We start from the raw sequence: 13,234 nt of genomic DNA, 5'->3' as shown, positions 1-13,234 counted from the left end.
GCCACTCTTTCCGGCTGGAAACGTGCTTCTTAGCCAGGCAATCAGGAACCCCGCTAAATGTTACCATTTGTGGGACAAGGAGAGGAGCAACATTGGAGAAAAGCTCGGAACATGCCACAGGGAGGGGAATCTGTAAAACATCCGCCAGCAGCAGCCTGAGTGGAAAACCCACCCGGCCTTGAGTCCCATCGCAGCCTCTCAACAGTTAGGCCGTCTGGAGGCCACTCGACTCCCCTCGTTTGTCCACTCAACCCACGTCTCAGGACTGACCTGACGGTTACAGTTCACACGCGTGTGTCGAAAGCAGCCCCTGATCTGAGTGATGGACACAAGGACAGGGTGGGCTGAGCGGACAGTGTAAAAGGCGAGCACACCCCGCTTTGGACACGTTCCCTCACTTTTCTCCAGAAATGATTTATTCATTCGACACGGATTTGCCTCCTTCATGCCAGCGCTGTCACAGGCACTGGGGCACACGAGACACCAATCCCGGTCTCCACTCCCAGAGCAAGGACGAGCCGGCGGGGGAGTGCCATGGAGTCCAGCAGAGCAAGGAAGCCGCGGGGCGCAGTCCTGGGAGGGCGGTGCGGGAAGGCTTCCCTGAAGGGTGGTGTTTGAGGGCCCGGAGGTCAAAGCGTTTTGGGGACGGGACGGACCAGGGCCCAAGGCAGGAGAGGGGACGGCGAGGACGGTGCCAGGGCGCGTCCGGGTGGAGGTCCGGCCCGGCCGGCCGGGCTCGCAGGCCTGGACTGAGCGCCCCGTCAGGAGGCTCGGGTGGGGTCCCAAGCCTGTGAGGAGCGGACTCCGGCGGTCCTAGAGACGCCGGCAGATTCCCGAGGTACTTGCGTTCGTCCCCTTCCTCCTCCGCACGTGTGCGCGCGGTCCACGCCCCCCTACTCCCGGAGACCCGCAACGGGGGCATCCCGAGCCAGGCGGGGGCGGACTAGCCTTCGACGCGGGCCTCCTCAGTCCCCGCCGCGAACCCCGGCCACAGAACCCCAATGTCAGTCTGCGCTTCTCCACTCCCAGGAGGTAAAAACAGGCCTGGCCTCGGGGGCGGCGGGGAAGCCGGTTCTCGCGGCGCCGTGCGGGGGCTGCTGGCGGGCAGGCGTCGATTCGCAGACGCGGGGTTGCTCCGGAGCCTGCCCGCACGGGGCGCACCTCCTAAGCGGGGCATCCCGCCACCAGTGGGGGCGATCCTGCGGGGACAGACCGCGCCCTAGCCTCCCCGCGCAGAACGCGGCCCCCGCCCAGGGCGCGCACTCCTCGCGGGACACCCTCCCGAGGCGGGAGTGTCCCCGCCAGACCACCCCCGAGCTGGGACGCGGCCCTAACCAGGGCTTCTCCCCTCGTCGGAGCACCCCGAACGCAGAGGCGACCCTCCTCCTCGAGACCCCCCGCGCCCCCACCGGCACATCCCGCTCCCCCCGCCGGGCGGGCTCTCGGTCGGCACGACGCCCCGGCGGCTGCACCCCGACCACGGGTACGCCCAGAAGCCCCTCCAGGGGGGCACTCCTCACAGCCGGCCCCTGCCCGCCAGCCGGGAGCACCCCCGAGCCCGGGCACCGCCCTGGGACCCGAGTCAGGACCCGCCTTCCGCGAAGGCCCACGGAGGCGAAGTGTGTCCGGGGTTAGAGGTCAGGGGTCCTCCAGCCCAGCCAGCCCACCAGGATGCCCACGTAGAAGGAAAAGATATTGGTGACAGGGAGAGAGCGACGCCCAGCCGCCGCGACGCCTCCGGAAGGCCGCTGCGCCCAGCCCCGCCCCCCGCCCGGCCAGCGCGCCCCGGTTCCGGCCGGCGCAGGCTCGCGCCGGGGACGCCGCACGCCACACCGTCGTGCGCAGGCGCGGGCGCGGACGCAGGCGCAGACGCGCGCGGCCAGCCCCGCCCCGCCCTGAGCCGCGAGGCGCGGGCGGGGCGATGGCGCGCGGGAGGGGCGGGGCCACGCTGCGGGCCCGGGCCATGGCCGCCGCCGATGCCGAGGTGAGGAGCGGGGCGGCGGGCCGGCGGCGGGGGCGGCGGGCGTGCAGCAGGCGGGCGCGGAGCCGGCGGGCAGGCGGGGCGCGCGGGCGCGGGCGGGGGCGCCGAGCCGGAGGGGGCCGGGCGGGCCCGCGCCTCCCCGCCGCCGCCGCCGTCGCCGCGCCTCAGGCCGAGGCCGGGCCGAGGCCGCCGGCGTCCGGGCCGCGCCGCGCGGGGCGCGCTTTGTGCGGCAGGCGGGCGGGGGGCGGCGGGCGGGCGGGGGCCGGCGGGCGGGGCGCGGGGTGAGGGCCGGCCGGGCGCGTCCGCCCGCCCGCCCCCGCGCGCCCGGGGCCTCGGCCGGGAGCCCCGCGGAAGGGGCGGAGGACAAAAGGGAAAGTGGGGCGAGCCGGCCAACTTCGCGGCGCGAGCCGAGCCGAGGCCGTGCGCTCCCGGCGCCCCTCCTGCGCCCGCTGACCTTTCACTTTGTTCCGAAGAGGATGGCACCGGCGCTGCCGAAAAGTTGGCCGGCCGGCGCGCTCCTCCAGACAATGCCGCCCGGCCCTGGCGCTGTCAGCCGCGCGGACGGGCTCCGCACCCGAAAAGTTCCGTTTCCTCGCCCGCGCGGCGGAGTCCTCCCTCGTGCTAATTCAGGGCCGGCGTCTCCCTGCTCGCAGCGGCGCCGCGACCCAACTCCGTGCGATGGGCCGCTGGTCGCGCCGCGGGGAGAGGCGCGCGGGGGGCAGCGAGCCGGGCCGAGGCGGGGCGGGCGCGGGCGGGCGTCGGGCGGGCAGGGCACCCGTGGAAGGAGGCGATGCCCTCGCAGCCGTGCCTGGGAGCGCTCGGCTGCAGTCGGCGGCGCGGGGCTGCAGAGAGCCAGGCGCGCCGAGGCGCCGGGCAGGAGCCGGGCACACACCTGGCTGGGGGTTTGGTCCCGGTGGCCCGTGGTCTCCGCGTCTCGGAGCTTTCCCCTGTGCCTTCGGGGCTGTGGGTGGTGAGTAAGCTGGGAGGGCGCAGGGCATTTTCCGGTGCGGAGCGGGGCATTGCTGGAACTTGTCCGCACTCCGGAGTGTGTGAGGCCCCGGGGGAGTCGGGGAGCGAGGCGGCACGAGAAGTCACCTGCAGGTCGTGGAGAGAGGACGCGCCGCGAGTGGGGCGTTTCTCGAGCGGTCGCTGCGGCTCAGGCGCTGAATTGCTTTAGGTAACTTGTCTCCTGCACCCTTCCCCGCTCTGTGCAGCAGGTGCTGTTCTTTCCTGCTCCGCCGGCGAGGACAGCACGGCGGGAGGAGAGGGAACGACTTGGCACAGCCGGTGGCGGGACCGGCCCTTGTCGGGTGTCTGGCACGTAGTAGGTTTTTCATAAATAGCTGGCGAGCCGATGACCCCCCACGGCTCTCATTCCTCAGCCAGCCTGGAGGAGAGGCCTTCCTTAGCGCCGCTGACGGTGGTGACAGCCTGCGTTTACCCAGCCTTTCCCTGTGTCCGGTCCTGTTGTAGTGCTGTGCGCGAGGTCGCTCGTCAAAGCCTGACAGCGGCAGTCTGAGGTAGGTCCGGTTCCGTTCCCGCTTGCAGATGAAGAAACAGGGACACGCACCCCAGGGCCCCGGAGCTTGTGCTGGGGAAGATGGATGCAGGCAGTTCAGCTCACCGGACATGTGCTGGGTCTGGGGTGGTCGTTTTCACTTCGTAAGCGCTTTGGGTTTAGATTCATGGTCTCAAGTGTTTACTGTGGAGGTGCATGATCGCGTAAGGGGCTCCTGGGCAGTGGATAGGCATAGGGTCATCTCTTGCCATTAAATCTGGGAAGTGCTTACCGGAGCAGGGTTCAGTGATTGCCCCAGGACTAAGTCAGCAGTGTGAACACTTGAAACTTACCCAATTGCATGTTTATTCTTTTCTCCTTTCTTTGACCTAGAAAGAGTCACACTTTTTCACACTAAAGAGAACTAATAAGCTACTGGAATATTTCTCCTGCTCCCATTTTCTGGATTAGTAAGTGGGGGCTCTTGAGGTTTAATATCTTTCAGGATCTCCCAGGACCAGAGTATGGGGTAGGGTACTTGACTTAAGGTTTTTAACCCAGCAAAATGTGACCTTTTAGCAAGAGGGTTTTCCTAGACTGATTGCTTGCTTTTCTAGAACGGTGGCAACTTTGTATCTTTTAAACCTTATTTTTTTTTTTTTAAGATTTTATTTATTTATTTGACACAGAGAGAGAGAGAGAGATCACAAGTAGGCAGAGAGGCAGGCAGAGAGGCAGGCAGAGAGAGAGGGAGAAGCAGGCTCCCTGCTGAGCAGAAAGCCCGATGCGGGGCTCGATCCCAGGACCCTGAGATCATGACCTGAACTGAAGGCAGAGGCTTAACCCACTGAGCCATTCAGGTGCCCCTTAAACCTTATTTTTTGTTAAAATAATATATGCACAAGGACCTCACTTAAAAGGTCAAATAGTGCTGGGTGCTTGGCTGTTTCATTGGGCAAGACTTTTGATCTCAGGGTGGTGAGTTCAAGCTCCACATTGGGTGTGGAGCCTACCTAGACCCCCCCCCCCCACCAAAAAAAAAAAACAAAACCCAAACACAACAAAATTGAAGAAAGTTTAAAAAAAAAAGTCAAATAGTTTTTTTTTTTTTTTTTTTTTGAGAGAGAGGGAGCAGGGTGGGGGGAGAGGGGCAAAGTTGGAAGGAAAGAGAATCCTTTTTTCTTTTTTTCTCATTTTGAAGGTTATATTTGTTTATTTGACTGAGAGAGACAGGGAGAGAGGGTACACAAGCAAGGGGAGGGGGAGAGGGAGAAGCAGGCTTCCCGCCTAGCAGGGAGCCTGATGTGGGGCTCTATCCCAGGACCCTGGGATCATGACCTGAGCTGAAGGCAACTGCTCAATGGTTGAGCCACCCAGGCTCCCCAAAAGTCAAATAGCTCTAAAAGACCTTTAAAAAGGCCATCCTCGGGGCGCCTGGGTGGCTCAGTGGGTTAAAGCCTCTGCCTTCGGCTCGGGTCATGATTCCAGGGTCCTGGGATTGAGCCCCACATCGGGCTCTCTGCTCAGCAGGGAGCCTGCTTCCTCCTCTCGCTCTCTCTGCCTGCCTCTCTGCCTACTTGCGATCTCTGTCAAATAAATAAATAAAATCTTTAAAAAATAAAAATAAAAAAAATAAAAAGGCCGTCCTCCTCCTGTTTACTTTCTAGAGTGGCAATAGCCACTTGACACTCTGTGACGTTTACTTCGTGTATTTAAATAATATGCTTGGGTTGCTGTGTCTTCACTCATCAACTTTAGGGCTTATTCGTTTGCTTCCACTAATGATAGATGATAACTTAAGTTCTCTCATACTCTGTTATCTAGAACACTCACAGTTTTGGTTATATTCATATCCAAAATCATCAATCTGTTCAGGTCCTTATTGTGCCATGCTGAGCCAGGTGGTAAACTATAATTGCCTTTATTTTTTTCTGTTCTTTTTAAGATTTTATTTTTTAAAAAAGATTTTTATTTATCTTAGAGAGAGCATGTGAGCAGAGGGACAGGCAGAGGGGGAGGGAGAAAATCTGAAGCAGACTCTGTGCTGAGTCCAGAGCCCAACTCAGAGCTTGATCCCACTACCCTGAGATCATGACCTGAGCCAGAACCAAGAGTGGGATGCTTAGCCAACTGAGCTGCCACGTGCTCCTTAAGATTATATTTTTAAGTAGTCGCTACACCCGATGTGAGGCTCGAACTCACACCCTGAGGTCAGAGTCCCAGGCTCTGCCACCTGAGCCCGCCAGGCGCCCTCTATGCCTTTTTTCTTTCCTGGGGTGAATGATCGCCTCGTCTTTCATTTGCCTGGTTTCCTTTGGACCTCAGAATAACGTTGCTGCACTTTCTGTTTTGTGAAGTGTTAATTTAAGTTTCCTCCATTTAGCCCTGTCACGTCACCATTTGCTTCTTCAGTGCTCCTGAGTCGCTCTGCCCAAGTCAGGATGCGCTTGTCCTCTTGGCTTGGAGCACACGGACATCCTGGAAACTGTCCCCATCGTTCTCTAGTGATGAACCCCTTTCCGTGCATCTAATGGCTTCCCTCTGTGTGTTCACTCACTTGTGGTGGTGGAACACATTCTCTAATAGCTAACCAGTAGTTTTGTGAGAGACAGACTTCTGGGGCTTGCATGTCTGAGAATGTACTTTACCACCACTCTGAACCATCACGTTTGGCTGAGCTTGGCATTCCAGGTTGCAAGTAATTTTTAAGTTATTGCTCCCATGTCTTCCAGTTTTCCTTGTTGCCGTTGAGAAGTCCACTTTGATTTTCTTTTTCCCTTTTTTTTTTTTTTTAAGATTTTATTTATTTATTTGACAGATCACAGTAGGCAGACAGGCAGGCAGAGAGAGAGGAGGAAGCAGGCTCCCCACTGAGCAGAGAGCCTGATGTGAGGCTCGATCCCAGGACCCTGAGACCATGACCTGAGCCGTCGAGCCGAAGGCAGAGGCTTTAACCCACTGAGCCACCCAGGCGCCCCTCCAGTTTGATTTTCAATCCTTTTAGCCATTATTCCCTCACCAAATTTTTAGGATCATTGCATCCATGATTTGCATCATTTTTATGATGTGTTGTAATGGTAGCCTTCTTTCATTGATCATGCAGGATATTAAGTAGCCTGAAATCTGGGGATTGAGGCCCTTTTGTTGGTAGGATATTTTGTACAATATATTTGAGATAGTTTATTTTCTACTATTTCAGTTGAATATTGTACTTCCTGTACTAAATATTCTAATTTTTATTTTTAATTTTTTTTTTTAAACTTTTATTTATTTATTTAGAGGGGGGAGGGAGAGAGAGCACACTTGAGCAGGGGGAGGGGCACAGGCAGAAGGAGAGAGAGAATCTCAAGCAGACTCTGCAGAGCTCAGTCCTGAGATCATGACCTGAGCTGAAACCAAGAGTTGGACACTTAACTTACTGAGCTACTCAGACACCCCAGTATTCTAATTTTTAAAAGCTTTTCATCCTGGTCGTGTCTTAATCATTTTGTTCTACTTTTTGGGAGCATTTTTGAGTGTTATTTCACTGAATTTTTAACTTTTCTTTTTGTATTTTCGTGTTCTTTATTCTCTCTTCCTTTTTTAATGCTTCCTATTCTTGTTTAATGTATACAATGTCTGCTTAATTTCAGTTTTCTTTTTAAAGATTTTATTTATTATTTATTTGACAGAGATCATAGGTACGCAGAGAGGCAGGCAGAGGAGGGGGGAAGCAGGCTTCCCACGGAGCAGAGATCCTGATGCAGGGCTCGATCCCAGAACCCTGAGATCATGACCTGAGCCGAAGGCAGAGGCTTAACCCACTGAGCCACCCAGGCGCCCCAGTTTCAGTTAAATTTCTTCAAATACAGTTATAACTTTTTTTTTGGAAGATTTTACTTATTTATTTGACAGAGAAAGAGAGCAAGAGAGGGAGTACAAGCCAGGGGAGTGGGAGATGGAGAGGCAGGCTTCCCGCTGAGCAGGGAGCGGGATGCGGGGCTTGATCCGAACTCTGGGATCATGACCTGAGCCTAAGGCAGACACTTAACAACTGAGTCACCCAGATGCCCCTAAAATACAGTTAAAACTTCAAAAAAACCCTCCGATTTTATGGGGTACCTGGATGCTTCAGTCGGTTAAGCATCTGACTTTTTTTTTTTTTTTAAGATTTTGTTTATTTGAGAAGGAACACAAGCAGGGAGGAGGGGCCGAGGGCCAGGATGAAGCAGATGCTTTATTGAACAGGGAGCCCAATGTGGGGCTCGATCCCAGAACCCTGAGATCATGACCTGGGCTGAAGGCAGAGGCTTAACCTACTGAGCCACACAAGCGCCCAGTGTTTGACTCTTGATCTGGACTCAGGTCTTAATCTCAGGGTGGTGAGTTCAAGCCCCACACTGGGCTCCACACTCGGTCTGTGGCCTACTTAAAAAAAAAGAAAAATTAAAATTACTGTTTTTCAGAATTTTTCTGTTTGGCCTGCATTCTTCTTTGCTGCTGCATTTTTTTTTTTTTTTTTTTTAAGATTTGTTTATTCATTTGTCAGAGAGAGAGAGCACAAGCAGGCAGAGTGGCAGGCAGAGGCAGAGAGAGAAGCAGGCTCCCCGCTGAGAAAGGAGCCCAATTCGGGACTGGATCCCAGGACCCTGGCCTCATGACCTGAGCGGACGGCAGAGGCTTAACCCACTGAGCCACCCAGGCGGCCCTGCTAGTGCATTTTTGATCTTCTTTATTTTTGGAAAGCTTCTTCTAGTGTCTGGTGGTCCTTGGCTATTCATCTTTAAGAATAAAGTGCTAAAGGGGCGCCTGGGTGGCTCAGTGGGTTAAAGCCTCTGCCTTCGGCTCGGGTCATGATCTCAGTGTCCTGGGATCGAGCCCCGCATCGGGCTCTCTGCTCGGCGGGGAGCCTGTTTCCTCCTCTCTCTCTGCCTGCCTTTCTGCCTACTTGTGATCTCCATCTGTCAAATAAATAAATAAAATCTTTAAAAAAAAAGAATAAAGTGCTAAAAATGGAAAGCTGAATGTTTGGGGGCTTGTTCACTTGTGGCTTTGGAGGAGGTGATGACGGACTTCTTTGTTGGCTCTCCTTCACATGTTACTGTCCCCCAGTTTGGCTTCCTCCGAGAAGGCTCCTTTAGTCTCTTGCCTTGTTGGTGTTAAGCTGGGCGTTCTGGAGCTGGGCTAAAGGGTGGGAGGAGGGGGTCTTCCTGTGGCTCAGTACATAGCCTTGACCTAATGGCCCTGCTTTCAGCTGTGGAGCTTATTCCTGTTCTTTGTGCCCACGGTCCCCAAGGGTGGCACACTTCCGGTAGAGGACTTACAGAGCCAGCCCTCGGGTCTCCGCAGCTACCTGCGAGTGCTCGTCTACCTGCGAGTGCTCGTCTGAGTGTGTAGGTGGGCCTGGGGAGCTGAGAGTCCAACAGTCTCTGGGTGGATTTTTACACCCACACTCCTTTTTAGCTCCAGACATCACCCCCATCTTCTGAGCCTCCCATGGCTCTTTGGGGTCAGTCAGCCTGCTTCTCAGCAGTGGCCTCCTCTAGGTTCCTCTTCCTCTGCCCTGTGCGCTGATTTAGCTCTCCTCCAGCATCCGGTTCATGCTTTGTGTAGGGTTTCACACGTGTCTTAGGTGGAGTTTATGTGTCTCTTTCCTGTTCTTGTCTTTGGTTGGCTTTTAATAAGGGAATGGAGTGGAAAACGTTCTGCCATGTAGAAATCAGAAACATTTACTGTAAATTTTGAGAAGTGAGTTTTCCCCCACACTAAAAGCACAGCTCCCTTGTGGAAAGGGCTGCCGCTCTCAGGATCTGTGTGGTTTGTGTTTCTGGACTCATTACTGGGGAAAGTTCTGGATCATAATAAAGGTAAACAAGAGCAATGAGTGTATCTTGACCCTAATGCTCAGAAGGACACCTTGGGTAGCCTGTTGTTGGAGATCTCTCGTGTGATCCCTGCCAGAGTTGGGGCTACAGTCCTTGTTTCCTGCTTCTGGTTCTAGTCCTGTTACAAAACAGTTTTGTAGGGGCGCCTGGGTGGCTCAGTCTTTAAGTGTCTGCATTAAGCTTGGGTCATGATCTCAGGGTCCTGGGATTGAGCCCCACATCAGTCTCCCTTCTCAGAGGAGAGCCTATGTCTGTCTCCCTCTCCCACTCCCCCTGCTCGTGTTCCCTCTTTCACTGTCTGTCTCTGTCAAATAAAGTCTTAAAAAAAATGCAAAACACAAAAAACAAAACTTTTGTTTTGTTTGACCACATTTTATTAAATTTGTCTTTGAAAATAATTGAACTAATAAGAGTCTTGTTTTGGGACTTTAGGAACTTCATGTTTGGCATTTCATTGGACTTACCGTGTTTGATGGGAGCTTTTATCGTATAGTAAGTGGGCAGTTTGATTTGACTCCACCAGTCATGTAGGGAATAACTGTTGGAGCTCAGTCCCTCTGGCCTGCTGTCGGTGTGGTATAGAAAGTGTTCGTTCCAGGTTTTGAGAAGTCGTCCTGTTTACTGTTCTGCTTTTATTTAACTTCCTAGTATTTTCAGTTATTTAAAAAAAATCTCTTCACAGGTTTTGCATTTTGAAAAACAGCTCTTTGAAGGTGGCATTTCCTTTGAAATGGCGTCTTCCGAGATGAGAGGTCACTTTCCCAATTGCATCCCTGTCGGTTGGTATTTCACGGAGAAGAGTTTCTGGACTGCTTTTTGCACCCCACTTTCAGTAGGCTTGTTTGTAAGTTCTGATCAGAGTGTATTTAAAATGCCCTTCCCCACAGTCTGTGAGCATTTCTTGGGCACCTTCTGTTGGTGAAGTGCTAACCCACATACTGTGTAGAGGATAGGCCCGTTTTGAGATCATTGCCTCATTCACAAAATGTAGTAGAGCAAATACTACCAAGCAGGGAAAGGCCGGGGCTCTCGCACTCACCGCGGCAGCCACACCTGTGTTGGGAAAGGCTCCTTGAGGACGATGGGTTAGCCCATGTCTGAAGGGAGGTAAGGCATGAATTGGAACAATGAGGCTCAATATGTACATTTCTTTATAAAAAAAAAGGTGTTTAACACATTCAGAAAATTGGAGCCTAAGAATGCCAAGTAATTTCATCTGTTTGTTTCTGACCCTAGGAATGCGCGTGTTCCTCCTGAAAGTGGCTGTGTTGGGTGTGTGCTGCTTGCACACTCTCCTCTTTCTGATCAGTTCCTGTGTATCCACACGTTTCACGTGTTTAGTAGCCACATGGTGTGTTTGTAGAGATGTCCCAGTGTCCTCTGCCGTGAATTGGGCGAGTCTGTACCCTTCGATACAGGGTGGAATTACTAGGGCAGAAGGGGCAAGTGGCACGAGTTGAGGCTGGAGAGGCAGGGCAGGGTCATGTAGGGTCTCGTTGCCTTGGTAACACGTTGGTGGTTTCCCAAGCACTGTAGACAGTCATTGAAGGATTTTAGGCGCAGAAAGCTATTTTAACAAGACGACTCTGGCCGCAGCGTGGGGAGTGAAGGAAGGCTGGAGAGGAAGCAGGGGACCCGTGAGCAGGCCTGGTGACACGGTGGAGTTGCGGAGGCCAGTGAACGGAGCCAAAGTATGTGTATGTGTAAATTTAATTTTTTGAGTAGGTAAAAATTTAATTTTTTGGTTACATGATTCAAAATTAAAAAAAAAAAAAAGTATAAAGTGAAACAGCTCTCCCCTTTGTTCCCTAGCACTCAGCTCTCTCGGCAGGCCACTGGTATCATTATGGAACCCTGTCCTGGCAAGGACATACATAGATACTACAGACTTTTTATTACGGAACTTTTCAGGCCTGTTTAGAAATAGATTTATGGTGGAAGAGCGAACCCCTCACACTTGTCTCCCGGCACCAGCAGTGCCCCTTCAGGGACAGTCCCCATGCCATCAGTGAGTCTGTATTTCAGGTCACACAAATGTTTCAGTCAATAAATACTAAATTAGTATTTAGTATTTTATTAGTAAATAAAACTAAATAAATAGTTACTGTTCGTTTTTCTTTTTTATTTTTTTTTAAGATTTTATTTATTTTTCAGAGAGAGATCACAAGCAGGCAGAGAGGCAGGCAGAGAGAGAGAAGCAGGCTCCCCGCTGAGCAGAAAGCCTGATGCAGGGCTGGATCCGAGGACCCTGAGATCATGATCTGAGCGGAAGGCAGTGGCTTAACCCACTGAGCCACCCAGGTGCCCCGTTCATATTTCTTATTGATTTCAAATTAGGAACAAAATATGATCTATTCATCGCGCTTGATTTATCTTAAATCTCAATATATCTATTGGCATGTCTTTATTTTTTTTTGACAGTTTTGAAGATGATGGTTCATTTGTCCCCAGACTTTCCATAATCCTGATTTTGCTGATTGCATTGCTATATGAACATGTTCCTCTGTTCTCTAAGTTTACTGTGTTGATGCTTAAGATCCAGAAATGCTGCTTTCCATTATGCTAGCTGTCATGCCTCTCCTGAGCAGTTGAAACATGGCTAGTGTGAACTGAGATGTGCTGGAAGTACAAAATACACAAAGGATTTTGAAGACTTAGTGTGAAAAAGAGAATGTAAAGTATCACATTAATACAAAAAATACTGATTACGTGTTGAAATACAGTATTTTGGATATATTGGGTTAAATAATACTGAAAGTAATTTGTGCCTTTTTTTTTTTTAAGATTTCATTTATTTATTTGACAGACAGATCACAAGTTGTCAGAGAGTCAGGCAGAGAGAGAGGAGGAAGCAGGCTCCCTGCTGAGCAGAGAGCCCTATGTGGGGCTTGATCCCGGGACCCTGGGACCATGACCTGAGCCAAAGCCAGAGGCCTAACCCTCTGAGCCACCAAGCCACCCCTAATTTGTGCTTCACATTTCTTTTTTAAAATGTGATTACTAGAAAATTGAAAATTACGGACCCGGCCCGTGCTTGTGGCTCACATTCTCTTTCCGTTGGACAGTCTAGGGCTAGAGGCTGCGTCAGATGTAGGTTTGTCTTTTAAAAGCTTTTTTTTTTTAGCCAGAATACTTTGTAATTAGTACTGAGGTTTGCTTTTTTTTTCAAATCAGGCGTAATAAGTCTGGTCATCTTGCTTTTCGATGTTAACAATCATACAGTCATTGCTGTTTATTGCTCAGAATCATTAACTGCAAAATGGCAGACTTTCTTCATTTATTATCTGGAGTATTTTTACAAAGAAAAATTGCTTGGTTTCCATGAAGTACAGACTCATGGGAAAGGAGAGATAGATTTTTTTTTTTAACTGAATTATATTTGACACACAATGTTACATTAGTTTCAAAGGAAGAAGCGAGTCTTAATATTACACGGAAAGCATCTGACACCCAGTGAAAGGCCTAGAGGGTTCTCTGTCTTGTATAGTTTGGACAGTGTTTGCTAGGCTGGTAGTCAAACTGACTCTGTCTTTGGGGTCTAGGTCTTCTCCCCATTAGACTCCAAGGCTGGCAGGTGGGCTTGGAGAGTCTTGGTTGTTTGTGCATCCTTGTCCTTCGCCCGTGTTTCGTGAGTTCCATGAGCGCTAGAGTGAAAAACGACGCCAGCCGTGTTAGGGGCTGGTGGCAGGTCAGGTGTTCTCCCACCTCTGCCTCGTCTGCCCATCTGCTCTCCTTTCCTTACAGAAGCTGTTAGAATGTGCCATTACAGTTCTCTGGTATCTGTCCTCATACCTTAAACAGGTTCAATAAGACATGCAACCAGGCCATAAATACAGTTTCCGGGGGAACTTTAGTCATGTTTGTCACGTATGTGGAAAAACGTACGTGTGT

General features: G+C 52.1%; 1 protein-coding gene across 6 annotated transcripts in view; it reads left to right on the top strand.

The window, feature by feature from the left end:
* The first annotated feature begins 1,942 nt into the window (after positions 1–1,942).
* EHMT1 (euchromatic histone lysine methyltransferase 1) overlaps positions 1,943–13,234 on the top strand; it is a 138,049-nt gene continuing 126,757 nt past the window's right edge. For 2 of the 6 annotated variants that reach the window (XM_046022655.1, XM_046022654.1), the window contains exons 1-2: positions 1,960–1,984; positions 3,364–3,501. Coding sequence is in view for 4 of the 6 variants with exons in the window: in XM_046022651.1 (XP_045878607.1) it covers positions 1,964–1,984 (21 nt within the window). In the remaining 2 variants the exon portion in view is untranslated. Of the gene's footprint in view, positions 1,985–3,363; positions 3,502–13,234 lie in introns of all 6 variants that reach the window. The other 4 variants (XM_046022651.1, XM_046022650.1, XM_046022656.1 and 1 more) reach the window with 3 other exon arrangements.

Source organism: Meles meles, chromosome 11 (assembly GCF_922984935.1).
Source record: "Meles meles chromosome 11, mMelMel3.1 paternal haplotype, whole genome shotgun sequence".
Taxonomy (NCBI): Eukaryota; Metazoa; Chordata; class Mammalia; order Carnivora; family Mustelidae; genus Meles; species Meles meles.
Note: the sequence above shows the minus strand (reverse complement) of the source record. Positions and strands in the feature narration are given on the sequence as shown.